Source organism: Felis catus, chromosome B4 (assembly GCF_018350175.1).
Source record: "Felis catus isolate Fca126 chromosome B4, F.catus_Fca126_mat1.0, whole genome shotgun sequence".
Taxonomy (NCBI): Eukaryota; Metazoa; Chordata; class Mammalia; order Carnivora; family Felidae; genus Felis; species Felis catus.
In genome coordinates, this window is record NC_058374.1 from 46,569,769 (window position 1) to 46,590,382 (window position 20,614).

Sequence of the window (20,614 nt, forward strand, 5' to 3'; positions counted from 1 at the left end):
ACTTTTTTCTAGTTATGTAAGAGACACTAATTTTTTTTTCCAGTTTTGAGATATAATTTTCAGTTTTGAGATATAACTGACATATAACATTGTATTTTAGGTGTACGGTATAATGATTTGCTACGTATAAGAGGTATTACATTTTAAAAAATATTTTCTCATTTCAAACATATGTGCCATACCTCACTAACTTAAAAAGCAGGAGGGAGAAAGACTTCATCACGATAGTGCATCAGAAAGCAAAAAGATACCAGGTCAAGCTACTTTTAAAATGCTGACTCATAGAATCTTTCTTCCTATTGTTTCCTATTTTTGTTTAGGAGAATTTTCTGTAGGTCATAAAGTGGCTCAACATAATTCATTTGCTGAGTTTAAGAAGAAAACTGTGTATATACTAGGAATCAGGTTTAGCAGGTCACTTTAATGAGGACCAAGGGAACTTGTACCTTTCCTGGATATGGAGATGTTACTGATTACATCATGTATATTCTGTACAACAGGGTAGGACTTTTGGACATTTTGTGAGAACCAAGAACATTCAAGCAAACAGTGCTGCCACCTCACTGTTGTGGGGCTTTAAAAGGCTACTTGTAGGAGTGGGCAAAGTTATCCCACACAGCCTGGAAGCTACTCATATTTTAGCCAATATTATGACTGCCTCGATTCTAAACAACTACACACGTGCTCACCATGAACTGCTGCCATGGAGCTAAATTCTTCCCTTTTCCTTCTTGTTTTAGCTGACGGCACCAAAAGTTTACCAAACCTTATGTTAAAGTTCTTATAATTAACATATCCAGGGAATCTGCTCTGGCTCTGGCAACTGAATAGTAATACAAGGCCATTCCAATCTCACCACCTCTGTTACAAATATTACAAATTCCAGGGTATGTGATTTGTTATTATGTACAAAACACATAGGGCTTTTGGATAGTATATGAAAAATCAAACAGCCTTCCTTAGATAAAGAAATCAAACACAGTGGAATAGTAACAAATGAACACGAATACTTCTTGAAATTAAGAAATATGTATATACAACATAATACTACATAAACCCATGTACATAAAGTCCATTACCTTCCTGGGCCTACAGAATACTCTTCCTTATCTCAACTATACAGGACTTAGCCTGTACTGATCTTAGTATTTCCCCTTTTGCCTTGGCTGCTACGAAGCTCAGAGCTAAGATTTTCACACAATTTCAATAGGTAACTGTAATTCAGATTATACTTCTTCTACCCCCATATTACTTGATTCTTGCCCTTTTTTCCATTTTAATGTGTATGTGTGTCAATGCATCTTTTGATCCCAGTCTCAGACCGTAAGCTGCCTTAAATTCTTATTGGAAGTAGGCTCAGTTTCAATTTTTTTTAAATGTTGACAATATTCTCTCAATTATTTAAAATAATTATCTCAAAACAAGTCTGTAAGGATCTATAAGGATCTTGCTCCTAACTACCTCAAAGGGTTTAACATCGGGCACATATTATGCAGTAAACACAGTAAATGGGATATGCACCCACATCTTCCTTTAAAAACAATGTTTATTGACTTGGATGAATGTTGCAGAGAAGTAGGGAGGCATGAAGTTCCTTCATCCTTCAAACACAGCAGTACCAAGGCCAGAAGACTTGGAATTCCAGGAATCTGGGCTACAGAGTGACAGAAACATCTCCAGGGGCCCACAGGGACAGTTTGGCGGGACAGGGATGCATGATTGCAAATTGGGAGAGATAAAACAGACAGCATAGGCACTGACTGAAGGAGGATCTCCTTCAGTGGAGAGACAAGAAAGAAAAAGAGAGGCTGTGGAAGCATGGTATTGTATTTGGACAAGAGAAAAGCCTCTCTGGACCATGGACCAGGGAATGGAAAAAAGCAGTTAGTCTCTAACTTGCAAACAGCCTTAGGAGTGACAATCCAGGGTTGTGCAACTTTCTCTGGACCAGGACTGGAGCCGGCTGCCAGTCTGTGCACCTGGCCCTGGCGGGGAGGGGGAGCTGGCCCCAGGCTCGGTAGTGAGCTCAGAGGTGATTTGGGAGAAAGCTGTCCCCCTCCCTCAAGTGCCGTGGCAGAGGGTATATTGGCGTTCCAAGGACAAAAGACCCTGCAGGCACCTGCCAGCCGGCGGTCCTCTATCAGCTGGTTGGGCAGAGTGACACTACCCTGGAACCAGGGTGCCCAGGGCAGGATCCTTTAAAACAACGGGGTGTGAATCCTAGCCGAGTGCCTGGGAGGCATGGGAGACTGCAGCAGGACAAACCAGCCCACTCTCACCCACACGGCACTGTGAGGACAGCCTGAACATTGTGGTTTGGAAGACCCGGTCCAGGGAGGAGAGACTGGGGTGTCGCCATTTTTCTCCCCATCACCAAAAAGGTGGGGCTTCAGAGAGGACAGTGGGCCCCCAGTGGAGGTGGGACCCGCCTACACCAAACCACACCCTCTGCACCCGGTAACTGCGTATCTGCCAGAACAAAACTGACACTGACCAAACCAGATGGCCCCTCCTCCAGACCAGCACAGCCCCCATTCCAAGGCATCATCCAATAAGTCTGATGATTTTGCATTTCTGATTTGATTCTTGGTCAAGTCTTATTTTATACACACACACACACACACACACACACACACACACACATACACACACACACACACACACACACACACACACACACACACTTCTTTCTTCCCTTCTCTATTCTGGTTGTTGGTTTGCTTAAACAGACATTTTTAATGTATTATTTTTACACCTCTTCTGTATCTCCTTCTTTATTTTCCTCTCTGTCTCTCAATCTCTGCTTGGTCATTTTTTCCCCCCACCCCTGTCATTTCTCTCTTTATATGAGATAAGGCTTCTTCCACTCTACTCCTTTTTAAATTTTTTCCAAGGTCACTTCCATGAACAAATCAAAGCACACCTGGTGGAGGGTCCAAACCACCACGAGTAGGGAGATAAAGCAACCAGAGTCACAACAACAGAGAGTACACAACACACTCCAAAAACACCTCCTGAAGGGACAGGCCCTGGACAATGTATGACCCCTTTTTAATATAGTAGTGCTCGCAGGTGCAGGACACATAACAAGCTATTAAAGCACGTAAAAGACAAAAAAGTAGCCAAAATGATGAAAGGGAAGAATTCTCCCCAAAAGAAATTCCAGGAAGGAATGACAGCCAGAGAATTGGTCAAAATAGATATAAACAATATATCTGAGCAAGAATTTAAAATAATAGTCGTAAGACTAATAGCTGGGCTTGAAAAAAGCATAGAAGACAAGAGAATCTATTGCTGCAGAGATCAAGGACCTAAGAAATAGGCACAATGAATTAAGAAATGTTGTAAATGAGGTGCAAAATAAAGTAGGTGCAATGACAGCAAGGATGGAGGAAGCAGACAGGAGAATAAGTGAAACAGAAGATAAAATTATGGAAAATGATAAAGCTGAAAAAAAGGTAGGAAAATACTAGACCACGAGGGGAAAATTAGAGCCCTAAGTAATTCAATGAAACTGGCATAGTGAAACCGGCAAAACACAAAGATAAAGAGAGAATTCTGAAATCAGCTAGGTACACATGGGCCTTAACCTACAAGGGAAGACACATAAGGGTAGTAGCAGACCTGTCCTCTGAAACATGGCAGGCCAGAGGGAGTGGCAGGAAATAGTCAATGTGCTGAATAGGAAAAATATGCAGCCAAGAATCCTTTATCCAGTAAGGCTGTCATTCAGAATAGAAGGAGAGATAAAGGCTTTCCCAGACAAACAAAAACTGAAAGAGTTCATGATCACTAAACCAGCACTGCAGGAGATCCTAAGGGGGACTCTGTGAGTGGAAACTGCACTGAGATACCACCTTACACTGGTAAGAGTGGCTAAAATTAACAACTCAGGAAACAACAGATGTTAGTGAGGCTGTGGAGAAACAGGAACCCTCTTGCACTGTTGGTGGGAATGCAAACGGGTGCAGCCTCTCTGGAAAGCAGTATGGAGGTTCCGCAACAAATTAAAATAGAACTACCCTGTGACCCAGCAATAGCACTACTAGGAATTTATCCAAAGGATACAGGTGTGCTGGTTCATAGGGGCACAGGTACCCCAATGGGTATAGCACCACTATCAACAATAGCCAAAGTATGGAAAGAGCCCAAATGTCCATCAACTGATGAATGGATACAAAAGATGTGGTTTATATATACAATGGAATACTACTTGGCAATGAGAAAGAATGAAATCTTGCCATTTGCATTAACATGGATGGAACTGGAGAGTGTTAAGTGAAATAAGCCATACAGAGACAGACAGATACCATATGTGTTCACTCTTATGTGGATCCTGAGAAACTTAACAGAAACCCATGGGGGAGGGGAAGAAAAAAAAAAAGAGGTTAGAGTGGGAGAGAGCCAAAGCATAAGAGACTCTTAAAAACTGAGAACTGAGGGTTGATGAGGGGTGGGAGGGAGGGGAGGGTGGGTGATGGGTATTGAGGAGGGCACCTTTTGGGATGAGCACTGGGCGTTGTATGGAAACCAATTTGACAATAAATTTCATATATTTAAAAAAAATTGAAAAAGGCTGGAAGGAAATAAAACGATGATAACAGATGTGTTAGGATGCTGAAGTTACAGGTTTCCTTTTCTCTGTTTTTCGGATTTTCTGCATTGTATTTACATTGCTTTTACAGTCACAACACCTTTGAGGATGTATTTTAAAAATCTGATTGAAAAGTGATTTCACTGGATTGGGTTCATTAGAACACATTTCTTGGCAGCAATGTGTGTGTGCCAGGCAGCTACACACTGGGAGTAATGAGGCTGCACAGACAACAGTCTGCCGTGTGGGGCAGGGAGGGAACAGAAAGGTTGTAAAGGTGGGGAGCAGGTGCTGGAGGGTCTGGGAATGTTAGGCTAAGAACAGCAGGTTCCTGAACAGGGGGCAACAAAAATACTGATGGTGAAAACTGGAGAGAAGAAAAACAAGCTGCCACCACAGCTATTTGGGAATAAAAATCTTTTAACAAAGGGCAGAGAGGATAACAAAAGGGTAAGGGGAAGCCAGTGAAGATGTGAAGTTACAAAGGCTAAAAATAAAGAAGTAATAATTGAGCTTCTAGAGGACAGCTCAAAGAAAAAGAAAACCAAAGAACTTCTCAGATGTTAATTTTTACAACCACTACTACTTACTAAGAGCCAATTATAAGTTAGGCGAGTGGCAAGGCATTCTAGGTACGTTATTGATTTTAATCCTCACAATATCCCTATAAAGTGATACATTATCTTCAGTTTCCAGATCAGGAAACGGAGGACCTTACCCAACATCACTTAACTAGTACCCAAGGAAGACAGGACTCAAATACAGTTTGGCTCCAAAGTACATGCCCTTAGTCACCTCCCTGTATGGCCTACATTTAAACTCAAGAGGCGAGGCAGGAGCCTGGAGCAGCAGCGACTGGGACTGGGGCCACCTGGTGCGTGTCCTGTAGTGCAAACAGGCAACCCGAGCTCACTGCTGCCCGTGTGAACTAAAAACAAAGACAAAACTCCATGAACACTTGAGTCCTTCCAACAAACCCAGAAACTTACTGGAATTTACCTAAATAATAAAAAGAAAAAACACCCACAAACCTGGAAGTTTCTAAGCCCTGGTATGAGGGTGCATCTTCACAGCGTGCACTCAGCCATGACCCACCCTCACGTAAAGCACCCTAGAGACCAGCAACTACCGTGACTGTGCACTGGGTTCCAAAACGTGGCTGGACACTCTGCCCTCAATGACCTGGGTGGGATAAGGACAGTGGCCCTAGGAAATAGGCACAAGCAGGTGAAATACTGAGGAGTATGAGCAGTATAAATATTTTCAGATGTTACAAATAAATGACAATATGTGTACTTGGGTGTGTTTAACCAAGTTGGAACACAGTAAATTCTTTTTGTACTGAATTAAAAGTGGCAGGATGACCCCAATACCTCCCATGAAAGAAGAAAGTAAGTTGGGGCAAAGTTATTCATATTCTCTCTTTTCTGCTAACCCTCCTAAAAGCTTAGACATTGTGATGAGTTAAGAGAATCAGGTTCTCTTCTAAATAGATTCTGAAACTGCACTTTTAGCTGAAATTAGAGCCAAATGTCTTTGGATTGATGTGACATGGAATGGGAACATTAACCATAACGTTAAAAAAAAGAGAACGTTTGTTCTCTTTTAAAGAGGCAAAAACTGAATGATATACTGAATATTTCCTAGAAGTACAATGGTGGGGGTGATTAATTTGGGGAGTTTTGTTTGTGAATACTGTAATGTGAATTATCTAAGCCATTTATCTTCTGGCATTTCAAAGACTTCATTCTAATTAAAGATGAAAAGTTTTAGCAATCTGGAATCTTGAAGAAAAAAAAAAGGCAGAACTGTTTTGGAATTACTCAATGTTCCAAAAGCATTATCTAGAAAAAAAAAAAAAATTCCTCTCACAGATGAAAGGGTATAGTTGAGGGGCTCAATTTACAGCGTTTCACATCTTAAAAGGAACTAGTTCTTTTTTTAATTACAGTAACCAATTCAGAGTATTTAATTGTGGATTAGGGTGCTCAAGCTTCTGTGACTGGGGGAAGAAAAACTTCTCACATGGAACATCAAGAGTGAACCGTGCCACGCTGCTCAAAAGCAAACAGCGTACCTCCTCTGTTCAGCTACTCTCCACTAAAACCCCATTTCAAATACACATCGCCAATTTACCACCACCAATTTACCACCAGAAGACCTCATCCTGCGGCACCAAAATGTTACAAAGCACCTGAAGCTAGGAGTCGGGAAGCTCCAGGACTAACAGGCCCAGGCCCAGCAAACAACACAGCACAGGACAGATCAGAGCCTATCACAATCAACCCCAAGGAAACGACCAAGTGTGTGTGTGTGTGTGTGTGTGTGTGTGTGTGTGTGTGTGTGTGTGTGAATTCTATTAGAGCCGGTACTACTTGAAATTACTGGCACACGGATTGAAGCTTACAAATCTCATGACATAAAGACTTTAGGTGTAATGGGATTTGTTTTCACAGGATTTGACTTTTCTCTGGGGAAAACATAGCAGCAAGGCAAAAACAGTTTAAGGAATGCCACCAAACTTTCCAAAAGTCTTTTATAGGATTTGAGGAAATGGCTACAAAATTTAATCCCAGAAGTTTAACTGATTTCAAGTGCTTGCAAATATGTAATGACAGATGTCATCAGGCTTAACCCTGGCAGTGGTTTAGTTAGCTATAATGTCACAAGGCCAGTCTCTTAGAGACAGCATGGCACGTCACCTTGGCCACTGAATGCGATAAGCAGCATCATGTGTTGTTTTCAGACTTTTGAAATCTCTGCAATAGCCTCCTTTTCTCTAAAGAGAGAAAAAGGGAGAGAGGGGAGGGGTGCACCTGCACATGAGACTATAACCCTTAAAAGGGCTTATAATACTACCCTGAACTACTTACCGATGAAATCGACTGATTTGTCCAACCACGGCAAAATTTTCTCGCAGAAACTATCATTCACAGGCACACGCAGGAAATGAGACTCGGGGATAAAGTCGGGCTTAGGACAGGTATTGCTGGCATTTAACACATAACCAATCCCATTCTGTTGCATCAGCTCCTGTGGAGGGAAAGAGCAATTAAAATGTGAGCGCCACACTGAGCACAATCACTTTGGAAGAGGAAAGCCTAATATCACGATCAAAATTACTAGTTTCCTTGAAATCAGGGTTAATTCAATCGGTGAAACCCAAAAACCTAGCGCAATGACATTTAGAGACTTCAGTTTCAAGCAGAATTGTTTTTAAGGGTAAAAAAAAAAGCTGTTTCCAATGGCATGCTTGAAGAACACACATCATGAATACAACCAATTCTCTATTATCTTCACTGCTGAGAGAGAAGTCGAAGAATACAAAATAAAACCATGACAGTTCGCTCTGACTTTAGAATACAGGTGCACACAACAAGAACATTTTCTTCCCAAACCGAACATGTTGATTGTTCTCAAAGACACAGTCCTAGGTAGTCTTTGAGCTCAGAACACTCTTGTGAAAGACTGAATCTACTGCCAGAGCTTTATCAGCTCTACATGCTGACAACCGACTCGTAAATACAGATCCTCTTCCATTTCCGGCCCCTCCTTCCAACCACCTACTGATGTCTCTATTTGTATGCTCCTCTGGCCCTTCAAACTCAAAATGTCAGAAACTCAAACACAGTATCATTCTGTGCCCCAAATACCTGTTTCCTCTTCGGAATCCAAAATTGGTTTGTGGTAATACCATTTACTCAGACACTTGAGCTGGAAAACAGGATCCTTTCATTTCGCTTCCTTCACGACCCCCATCCAAATGGCTGCCACAGCCTTTTGGTAGAACCTACCCTCCCCCTCTCCACCATTTGTCCTCTCCTCTCTGTTCCCTCTGGTTGCTGCTCAGTCAGTGGTCAGCCCTCACCACCACCAGCATCACACAGAGCCACCAGGGAGTTCTTAAAGCTTGCGGGGTTTCATCTCTAAACCATATACTGAACAAGAACCAAAGTGATCTTTCTTACAATCAAACAAGGGCTAAGTGCTTTGTTCACACTTTAATGTCATCATCGTCTCGCTGCCTGCTCTTGTCCAAATCCCCCAACAAGACATGTATACGCCCACGCTTCCATGCTGGCGTTCACACCATTCCTGTGCCTGTTCCTCCTCCTGGTGACTCTCTTCCACTTTGCTGGCTTTGTGGAAATCAGCCTTACTATGTACTCCTTCCACTGACGCATAATTAACTATTCCGTTCCCTGCCCTTCCAAAGTACTTTGTTCACTGAGCACACGGTTATAATTAGCAGATAATTTTTGTCTCTCCTATTAAATAGCGAGGTAGATCTTGGACTGATTCTCACTTGTTTTTCTACCTTTGGCACCAGGTACGTAGTTACACTCAATACGTGTTTGTTCGACTGATACGCCGTCTACCGTTTTCCAGACAAGCCTACACAACCCCCCTTCATTTAGTTCTATGTGTTCTAAGCCTAAAATAATTCCCTTGTAAGCAACGCTGGTCATTTATTCCCTTTCTTGGAATGGCACCTCCTCTCCAAATCTTTTCCAACTACCTGAAAGACAGTTGATGATCTTCCTGTTTTCCCTCCTGAGACATGCCAATTCCCTGAGTCTCTTCATTTACATTTGGCACAAGAAATACATCTTACATAAAAAGCAGACTTAATAACCCTCTTTCACCTGTGAGATGATGTCAAGAAATGGCTTTGAGAACCAGGTGAGCTTCCTGGAGTGACTGACGCCTCTGTGGTGCCAGAGCCCCAGTCTGCTGATGCTCTCACGTGCTTCTGCTAGGCTAATAACTAGGCTGTGAAGATCTCCATGGTGTTACGCCACCTTTAAACTTGTGTACATGTAGCAAAGGTCACGTTTGTTTTTCTGCACTGAGATTACTACCATTTGATCAACCGCAGCATCTCCCACGTAAGAACAGCAGCGGGTCACTGGAGTTAAGAGCCTTTCAAGCCTTTCTTGCCAATGGTCCTTAGAGAAATGAACCATCTTATGTGTCTTTCTCCTATCCACCAGCAGTACTACAAAGGTTTATTAAATTAAAAGTAAAGGGAAGTAGTAATGTCGCTTTCCACCCAATTCAGTAATGAGGACCTAGAAGTTTCAGAAGACAAAAGGCAGTTCCAAGAACAAAACACGTTACAAGTGTATAGTGACTGTCAAATTTGATTTTCCCACAGAAAGAACATGACAATGTATACTTCTGACAAGTAGCCTCATAACTTACAGTTTATAGAAATGGCCACTTAACCGAAATTCAGTCAAAAAATATTTGCTGAGCACCTTTGCTAGAGGTTTATTAATAATAATATTATGGTACATGGCACATATTAATAAAATAATATCTAACAGTTAATGAATGCCTACTTTTTCCAGGCACTGTGCTAAGCATTTAAATAGACTGTCTCTCAAGGATGTGAAGAAAAAGAAACCTTCTTGCACTGTTGGCAGGAATGCTAACTGGGGCAACCACTCTGGAGAACAGTATGGAAGTTCCTCAAAAAGTTAAAAAATAGAACTACTCTATGATCCATTAACTGCACTACTGGGTATCTACCCAAAGAATACAAAAACACTAATTCAAAGGGATACATGCGTCCCTATGTTTACAACAGTATTATTTACAATAACCAAATTATGGAAGCAGTCCAAATGTCCGTGGATAGATGAATGCATCAAGAAGATGTGGCATATATGTGTGTGTGTGTGTGTGTGTGTGTGTGTGTGTGTGTGTGTGTGTGTGTGTTGGAATATTATTCAGCCATTAAAAAAGAATGAAATGTTGCCATTTGCAATGATGTGGCTAGAGCTAGAGAGTATAATGCCAAGTGAAATAAGTCCAGGAAAGACAAATATCATAGGATTTTACTCATATGTGGAATCTAAGAAACAAAATAAGCAAAGGGAAAAAAAGGGAGACAAAGCAAGAAGCAGACTCTTAACTACAGAGGATAAACTGATGGTCATCAGGAGAGGTGGGGGGTGAGGAGGGATGGCTGACTAGGTGATGGGGATTAAGGAGGGCACCTGTCATGATGAGCACCAGGTCATGTACGGACATGCTGAGTCACTATACTATACACTGAAAGTAATACGATACTGCATGCTAACTATACTAGAATAAAAATAAAAAACTTAAATAGACTGTCTTATTTAATCCTCACAACCACCCTCTGATATGGATACTACTATGATCCCCATTTTAAAAATGAGGAAACTGAGGCTTAGAAAGTTATACAACGTTTGCAGTCACACAGCTAGTGGGATAGAGTCAAAGTTCAAATCAAGAATATCCACCTCCAAAACCTGTCCTTAGTGGCCATGCTTTGCTGAAGTTCTGTTTAAAGCAAATTAGGGGTGGTGTCTGGGTGGCTCAGTCAGTTAAGCATCCAACTTCGGCTCAGGTCATGATCTCACAGTTCACGAGTTCGAGCCCCGTGTCGGGCTCTGTGCTGACAGCTCAGAGCCTGGAGCCTGCTTCGGGTTCTGTATCTCCTTCTCTCTCTGCCCCTCCCCTGATAACATTCTGTCTCTCTCAAAAATAAAAATAAACATTCAAAAAAAAAAAAAAAGCAAATTAGATGGAGCAACAAGGGAATTAGCCTACATATACACATCCTTTGTAACTAATTCAAGTATTAGAATATAAAGTTTAATTTCACTCTTTATGCCCATTTCAACTATCATTAATAAATTAGAAAGTAGAGGGACCACTCTGGTCTGAACTTCTTTGAGGAGACTTTCAGAGCAACTCAGGACACATTTGAGGACACTTACACAAAGTGTTGATTTTGCTCTGTTTCCCCTTATTGTCACCTCAGCTGTTGCCACAGGCATTACAGTGCTAGCCTCTGCCATGTTTGCACAAGTATCTACTGCTGCAGGGGGAGAACTGGCTCCCTGCGTGCAAGTCCACTGCCCTGTGCTGACTGCTGCCACGCACCAACCCTCAGCAACACCACCATGCTGGACAGACGGAAATGTGCAAAGGGCACCATTCTGACCTGACATATTTAAGATACATCAATAATCCAACCTTACAATGCTGTTTATATCTCAAAAGTATTTTTCACTTATAAAACAGTGTACCATAAAAGATGCATTTAAGTAGTAAGGTTTTTTTGAGTATTTATTTATTTATTTATGTATTTATAATTTCTACACCCAACATGGGGCTTGAACTCACAACCCTGACATCAAGAGTCACACACTCTTTTGTGACTGAGCCAGCCAGGTGCCCCAGCAGTTTTTTAATTTTTAAATAACTGGCAAAAGGGGAAGGGTGAAAAAGACTAATATATTAAAACTGAGTGATGATAAAATAATTTAAACACAGGGGTGCCCGGAGGGTTCAGTTAAGCATCTGACTCTCGGGTTTCAACTCAGGTCATGATCTCACGGTTCACAGGATCAACCCCCGCATAGGGCTCCGTGGTGACAGTGTGGAGCCTGCTTGGGATTTCTCTCTCCCCTCTCTCTCTGCCCCTACCCAGCTCGTGCTCTCTCTCAAAATAAATAACCTAAAAAATACATATGAAAAAATAATAATTTAAACATGAAATGAGAAAAAGGAAATGATCTTAATGGTAAATATAACTTGCTTTATAAAAATTTTACTGTAAAAATGTTTATTAAGTCAATTATTCAACTATTCCCTGAAATTCTTTTTGCAGTAAGATGGGACTTGATAAATAAAACATGGCTAATTTTAAAAACAAAGAGGCAAACAAAAATCCAAAGATGTTACCATGTAAAGTTTAAGTATAATAATGGTTACTAAATTGAACACAATATGTAATCTGATGGCAGTAACTACATCAGTGCAAAAGTCAGTAAAATAATACATATACACTTGAACCACTTTAATTTAAAACAAATAAATGTACATCCATTCACTAACTTCTGATGCTGGACCATGGCTGCTGCTTTTTTCTTTTTTTTGTATGGTTTAGCTGATGGGAGTTCTTAAGCAAATCACAACCAAGTGCATATACTACTTAAGAGCTTTCATTTCTCAGAAGAGCAAAAACCTGTGAAACAACATCAGTACAGAATCCTGGTTTATGACTGCCCCTCAGGTATTTTACAGTTGCCTTACGGCTTCCTAGTTTAGACAGAAAAAAGACGTAAAGCAATTTGGTTTTCCTGGATCGTCCCAAAACATTTAACCTAAATCATAGAAAAACAACACTCTTCCCTCATTCATATTTCATGGGCGTATGTAATATTTTAATTAATGTGCACAATTATAATAACAAGTACGCTGGCCTAAACAGGTTTGAGAACAAACACGATACCTCCTGGTAAGCACACTGTTCCAGCAGTGGAGGCACAGGAGCCTACTGCTAGCCTAGCCGTAAGGCGGGCGGCACCTGCTGGGCCTCAGGGTTGAGAGGTGGGTGAATTGCTGAGTTTTGAAGGTTCATGTAGCCATACATTCTATTAACTTGCTCTCCGGATTGTTTTTACAAATGTACATATAAGTGGCTCGAGGGCATCTTAAGGCAAAGTTTCTGATGATGGTGCTGGGCTGGAACTACTATTAGGAAGAATGGGTCTGTTTTATAGAATGATTGCTTTCATTTGCACATGAATGTCAAGGACTTCTTACTACACTAAAAAGAGATATTTATGGAATTTGCTCAGTTTTGTTTTACACAACTGAAAATTTCTCTGCCCCGTTATTAAGCATCACAGTTTGTAAGATTCCAGAGGCACTCCCGTTATGCCGTTTAATATGTAGCTCAACTTTGTGCTAAGTCTGTGAACAAATGTTTTCTACTGGCAAAATAATCTTCTCTGGCTTCAAATATCCTTCTGATACCTTGGTCTCTCAGTTCTTTAAACTTCTCACCTTCACCATTCACGAATGTGACCCGGTCAGTCCCGGTCAATACCAACAACCTTGGCCTGTCCCTCATCTTGACCTCACCCCCCCCCCCCCCTCCTTCCAGCTCGCTCTCTCTCACACCACCACTCTTGGAATCCTTTCGTTCCCCTGGATCTACACTTCTCTGACTCTACCCCCTTTTCGGTCCTTCATCTTCATGGTATCTGTCTGCCTTCCTTGCCCAAGTGAAATTCTGTGGTCCGTCATTATAAATTACTCCTTTGCCTCCACCCTCAACTCAGGTGTCCCACTATGGCTTCTTCACACTCACCCAGCAAGATTACAGCCCTGGGTAAATCTAACTCTCCATCTGGTCTGCCTCTGCACCCACGAAGCCACACCCACACCCGCCTGGTCTGTGTCTGCGCCCATGCAGCTGAACACAGCCAGAGAAAACCACTCAGCAACGCTGCTCCATCTCAATTCCAATTCATGCTCCTCAGCAATCGTTTTATTTCCCTAGGTTCCCTCTCTCCTACATGCCGTTCCACCCATTTCCCCTTTTCTTCAAATTCCTTCTCCTCACTCTCAGCTGACGGAGGATCTTGTTTCCTGGGGTACTGAAAAATGTACACAGTCAGAAGCAAATTTTTGTATATTTCCTCTAACCACATTTACCCTTCTAACAGCACATGCACCTACCTGTGTGCCCTACCTTCCCTCCTGCTGCATGGATGAATGCCGTGTGGCAGGAATAATGAGAAGTGTGTGGGTACTGGACCCAGAAAAACCAAAGCACAACCTAGTATGTTACCGCTTGTTACCTGAATGATCTTGAGTAGGTCGTCTAACCTCTCTCAGCTTCAGTTTCCTCACCTGTAAAGTAAGGCTAATGACGTACATTTTATAAAGCTATTATAAGGACAAAAATAACTGGCACATAATAGAAGAGTCTCATTAAATGTTAGTTCCCTTACACTTTATCTTATTTTAAAAATAGCTTGTGGGAAGGTAAATTGGCACAGATACTATGGAAAACGATATGGAGGTTCCTCAAAAAATCAGAAATAAAATTACCATATGATCCAAAAATTCTACTTCTGGGTATGTATCTGAAAGAAATGAAAACACTAACTCGAAGAGACATCTGCACCCCCATGTTCACTGCAGCATTATTTACAACACTCTAGATATACAGAAGTGTTCCATCAATTGATGAACGGATAATGATGTAGTACAGGTATACGATGAAGTGTTATTCAGCCATAAAAAAAGAATGAAATCTTGCCAATCTTGCCATTTGCGACAACATTATGAGGACATTATGCTAAGTGAAATAAGTCAGAGAAAAATACTATACAGTCTCACTTACATATGTGGAATCTAAAGGAATCTACTCAGAGATACAGAGAACATATGGGGGGTGTGGGTGACAATGGTCAGAAGGGACAAACTTCCAGTAATAAGTCATGGTGATGTAATGTACAGCACTTAAAAGTTCTCATCAGAAGAAAAAAAAATTGTAACCGTGTGGGTGATGGATGGATTCTTGCTTCAATATACAATTAAGAAAACTTTCAAAAATAACATTTTTGAGTCAAAAATAATCTTTATTTCATTATTTTATTATTCATTATGATTTCCATTCACAATTTTTTCCCTCTCAAAGTTTCTCTCTCCTAAATAATGAAATAAACTTTGCCCTGTAGTTGGGACTAATTTGTAAGTAAGGGTCCTATAATCTGTTGTTGCAGACTATGAAGTAATAAATGGAACACAGATTGATATACAAGCCTTAATAAAACTGTTCTACTTGGCCAAGTTTCCCATGTTCAGCTAGACTGAGGAGAGAGATCACATTAAATCACCACAGGCACTGCAATTCTAGACAATGGAATTGTCACTTTTTTTTCCTGAAGTCCATTCAAATAAATATTTTTGCATTTGCCACTCCTTTTGCCTTCAAAACTGACCTTACGTCCTACTTCCTCCATCCAGCCTTCCTCAATCAACCACACCCACTGTATCCACCACTCACGAAAGCCTCTGGTATACCCCACCTCTTGAGGACATTGACCAAGGGCCCTGTGAACCAGGAACTGTCCTTGGTGCTAGGGATACGTGATTTCATTTGAACCTCGCGTGAATGTTAGAAGGCAGGAATCGTGACAGTTTATAGGTGACGAAACTGAGATTCAGCAACTTAGCTAAAGTGATATGGATGGTAAGGTAAGACCTGGGAAGCAAAACTGCCCACCTCCAAGGCCAGCTGTCAACCATCACTCCAGGCTGCGTTGGTAGTGGGAGTTCTACAGTCACTCACCTCGTCTTGTACATCATTGTGGAATGAACTGGTCTTGTCTACTCAACTTGAGCACCATGTGGTGTATTTTTACTGATAATTTTGACCTTTGCCTTCCTAGATCATATGGAAACCCTGAAGGCAGTATTCTGTGTCTAGGCTACTAGTTCTGGTAAGAAAACAACAGAGAAAGTGGCAGTCATCCCAGTGGCAGGCAACACAACCAGGCAGCACAAGAAAACCAACCTTGCTGGTTCCAAGAGTGAAATGAACAATACCAAGAGTGCCAACAGCACACTGTCTGGGGGGGCAAGGGGGCAGCAAAACTGCTAACTTACTGCAGATATAGCTCTGGCTTTGTGACTACTGACAACAGGTGATTCCATCATACATTTCATGCATTTAAGTGTGAAACTAAAGTCTCTACTGGAAATGTTAAGCGATAAGGCAGAAAATCAAGAACTTTGGTCTTTCAACAGTAACTAGAGATTCTTGTGCAAATCCCACTCAGTTCAGATGTGAACTGGACACTGGCAAACTACTTTTAGTGCAATAAGCTATTCCTGTTCCAATTCTTGTATAAAGACTAGAGAATAAAAGAACAGACTGTGAGAAACAAAAGTACAGTTGTGAGGGGAAAAGAAATTGAAAGTATTCTTTTTGCTACCAATGACTTCTTACGGTCTTTTACAGAAGAGCTATGCCTTGGAAACCTGAGCAAAATTAAAATATGTTGAAAGTATTGACCTACACTGTCCTCTGTGGTAGCCACAAGCCACATGAGGCCACTGAGCACCTGAACTGTGCCACACTGAGATGGGTAGTAATTATGAAATATACACCATATTTTAAAGACTTAGTACAAAAAATACATAAAATAGCAATAGTTTTTTTACACTGATTGCACATTGAAATAATATTCTAGATATACTGTGATAAAGTTATCAAAATTAATTTCACCTGCTCTTTTTTACTTTTTTAATAAAGCTATTGAAACATTTTAAGTATATGGCTTGTATTACCTTTCTAGTGGACAGTGCTGGTACAGAATGTGCTGTAGGAAAACTAGGGAAAGAAAAATCTCAGCAGTGACTCAAGAAACAGTTTAGATCGTCAGTCCTTCATAACAGCCTGTTCTAGAGAGTTCTAGCTTCTAGAAGATGGGTATGTCTGGTGTTATACGAACACAAGTCTTAAAGCCAGAACAGTAGCTTGAGTGAGGATGATCTCTGCCACTAACCAGCTTTGAAGTCCATGACTTCCCAGCCACAAAATCTTGGGTAAGTGACAACTCAGAGCCAACCTATGTCTTAATCCTATTATGAGGGTTAAATGCAATAATACAAAGAGCCTAGCATTTTAAGTGGTAAATATGATTTTAATAAAGTTTCTGTGATATGCTTTTAAAATATTTTGGTGTCACTTGATTTAAAAGAAAACTAGGGGTGCCTGGGTGGCTCAGTCGGTTGAGCGAGCAACCGACTCCAGCTCAGGTCATGATCTCACGGTTTGTGAGTTCGAGCCCCGTATCGGGCTCTGTGCTGACAGCTCAGAGCCTGGAGCCTGCTTCAGATTCTGTGTCTCCTTCTCTCTCTGCCCCTCCCCCTCTCATGCTCTGTCTCTCTGTCTTAGAAATAAAACATTAGAAAAAAATTTTTTAAAAACTAATAAAATTAGTGGTCTTATCATCAACGTTTTTAAAAACTTCAGCTTCTAAATTCTAATAAAAACGTATGTGCTATTAGGAAAAATTACAAAATCTTCATCTCTGGAGATCTTCGGGAAGAGAAGCAGCATATTATTTCTCCTGGAAAGTTTAAATCAGAGAGCTGAGCAGAAAGATCAGTTCAAGCTATCTGTTCAACAGAGCCGCATCTGGTCCCAAAACTCATCTGCTGGGTGTCGTGGAATTCACTTTATGTTTCTGGAATATCAGCTTCCTCATTGATCAAGGAAAGGAGACTGACTGCATGATCTCTAAAATCCCTGTCAGCATTAGGACTCTTCTCAACAATGAATCCAGAGGTCACTATGGGATTCCTGCTCACCATTTTCAAAGCATGCTTACTTCTCACCATCCTTTACATCTGCTGTAAAGAAGTTTCCTGACAGTCTTCCACAAAACCTCCTTGCCCAGGCTGTTTTCCCCTTGAGCTTCCATAAATTTATTCCTTCCCCACAACCACCTCCTCCCAATGCTTCTGTGTACATATCCTCTTCAGCCTGTTCAGTGTCCACTGAGAAACCAGATGAAGGAGAAAACCATCCTCTCCCCATGTCTTCAACTCCAGGGTCCATTTTAACCGCTAGAGTCGTTAACAGACACATATGTTAAACCTGGAAATAGTACATAGCAAAATGAATGTGCCATTTAACTTGATGTCAAAAGTAACAAAAATGATCTATAACACAATTATTTGTAAAAGCACCTGCTGACTGGTTATGTTTTTTTGTTTGTTTTAACTAGGGGTAAATCGGGACAGGATCCTTAACTAGGATGAATTTTATTTCATTTTCCGATAGAGGATTAACTAAAACATCTTCAGCTTTATCCCAGGGATGCATGTGACTGTAGGAAATTAATTTTGGTTTCTGTGACATAGGTTGCTTATCTCTAAAAGAGAACAATAATCACGTGTTCAAAGGAACTGTGACCCCACCAGAAAGGCTCAATAAAAGTATAAACTATCGGCAGCTCTTCCTGCCTATGGGTCCTGTCCCCGTGCTTTAATAAAATCATCTTTTTACACCAAAAAAACCCAAAACAGTATAAACTATCAAATTTCAAATCTCTCACAGTAAAAGCAGAGATATCAATAACAGTGTCGAGGCAAAATTTTACAGAGGTGGGAGTTTTGAAAAAACAAAAAAGAAAAAATGAAAGAATCCCCCACTGCTGGCAAACACAGAGTATTTTTGCTTTTCACGTGCTAATACAAGCCAATCTGGGAGCTAGTTTTATGGTCAGCCCAACTCTTTCAATTACTCAAGGAGAAAAGGTACCTCCCCCCTTTACAAGTAAGTAGCACCTGTGGGGTGCCTGGATGGCTTAGTCGGTTAAGCATCCAACTCTTGATTTTGGCTCAGGTCATGATCTCACGGTTCATGAGACTGAGCCCCACAGTGGGTTCTGTGCTGACAGGGCAAAGCTTACTTGGGATCCTCTCTCCCTCTCTCCCTCCCTCTCTCTCTCTCTCTCTCTCTCTCTCTCTCTCTGCCCCTCCCCTGCTTGCTCTCTCTCTCTCTCTTTAAAAATAAATAAACAAATAAAGTAGCACCTGTAAGTCACCAACAGGTAAATTAAGATCTTTGATTGCTCTTTTAGAGAAAAACCTCTTTTCTGGGAAGTTAGAGCACAGTTTCCCAGCACTACCAGTTAAGAGCATATAAGCTGTGCAGGCAGGCAGACCTTAGTTCTACTACTGTTACACCTGTACCATTAAATACGGTGGGCTGGATCACTATGGATTCCTCTATTGGGCACACCAGCTTCACGTGTGTGAACCTTTTCAGCAAGTCCGAGCTCCTCCCTCTTCTTTCTCAACGAAGCTGCTCCAGGCAGCCTCTGACGGGGCAGCCTGCAGCGCGTGCTCTTAGCCCTTCTCCTCACCATCTTATTCCCACCCCCATCCCTCCAGCCAGAGGCCCTTCCTCAATCCAAGCTCATTCTGAGTCCCTTTCTAGTATGCCTCAGTAAAAAAATACAGTTACAAATGTGAAATAATCTAGGAAGTATCAGCCTTCCTGAGTGTGCCCAATGACTACAACAGAACAATTAATACCCTAAGAAAATCCGGCTACACTTCTGACAAATCCTGTCCTATCCCAGGTCTCCCGGATCTTTGAGGAACAAGCAAGTGTGACAACATTTACATCTTATGGCAATCAGTAACATCAAACAAAACAGCCCTCCAGAAGCTAATGCAAGTGCCACAGGGAGTCACACTGAGAATGCTGTACTTCCTTTCTGGAAGCGACAGCTGATGGGCAATCGCGATTTCTCCAGCTGCTAACAAGAAACCCTACAATGAAGGATATTTTCAAAGCACCCACCTTGTTGAGGACATCTCGCTGGCAGCCAAGATACAGATTGGGAAGAATTCGGGTTGGCCCAATGTTGGCAACAGGAAGGCAAGGCTGAGAAATGCAGGTAGGGACTACAGCAGATTTTCCTTCACAGAGGCCAGGGAAACAACGGGAGAACTCCGCAAACCCACCTAAAAATACACATAAAATTACTATGCCATGCACTAGGATAAAAATCAGCCTTTCGTTAACTGCTCAAATATAACTCTAACTGGTTAAAAAAAAAAAAAAAGTCAAATCCCACAGATGCAAGTGGACAGCACTACACACGTACTCCTGTCCACAGCTGTCCATCACGGAGCCTGGCATACAGCCCGGCAGTGAGCCTTGGCTTATAGGGCCACGATGGGGAGCCGTACCCCTGAGGACACCTAACTGGACCCGTCTCTTTCTCCCTCTCTCCAACCTCACCTACCCTACATTTCCTCCCTGCCCCCAGTCTCCCAAATGAATACTCTCCTATGGAACTTAAAGAGGATTTAAAATAAGTAGCAAACAGGGGCACCTGGGTGGCTCAGTCAGTTAAGCACCTGACTCTTGATTTTGGCTCAGGTCATGATCTCATGGGTTCATGAGATCAAGCCCCACACTGGGCTCTGCACTGACAGCATAAAGACTGCTTGGGATTCTGTCTCTCCTTCTTTCTCTGCTTCTTCCATGCTGGCATGCACATGCTCACTCACTCACATGCTCTCTCTCTCTCTCTCTCTCTCTCTCAAAATAAATAAATATTTTAAAGTAAAAAAATAAAAAAAGTAGCAAATAAGCCAAGACAACTATTCAGAGAGGTGAAATGGGGATATAAAAACAAAACAAAAACAACC

At 41.5% G+C, this 20,614-nt stretch overlaps 1 protein-coding gene across 5 annotated transcripts in view; it reads right to left on the reverse strand.

The window, feature by feature from the left end:
* The window catches only part of DUSP16 (dual specificity phosphatase 16), an 87,415-nt gene that overhangs the window by 6,139 nt on the left and 60,662 nt on the right, over window positions 1-20,614 (reverse strand). For all 5 annotated transcript variants that reach the window (XM_023256788.2, XM_045061388.1, XM_045061389.1 and 2 more), the window contains 2 exons: window positions 19,758-19,921; window positions 7,468-7,627 (listed from right to left, as the gene is read on the reverse strand). In XM_023256788.2, coding sequence (XP_023112556.1) covers window positions 7,468-7,627; window positions 19,758-19,921 — 324 coding nt within the window. The remainder of the gene's footprint in view (window positions 1-7,467; window positions 7,628-19,757; window positions 19,922-20,614) is intronic.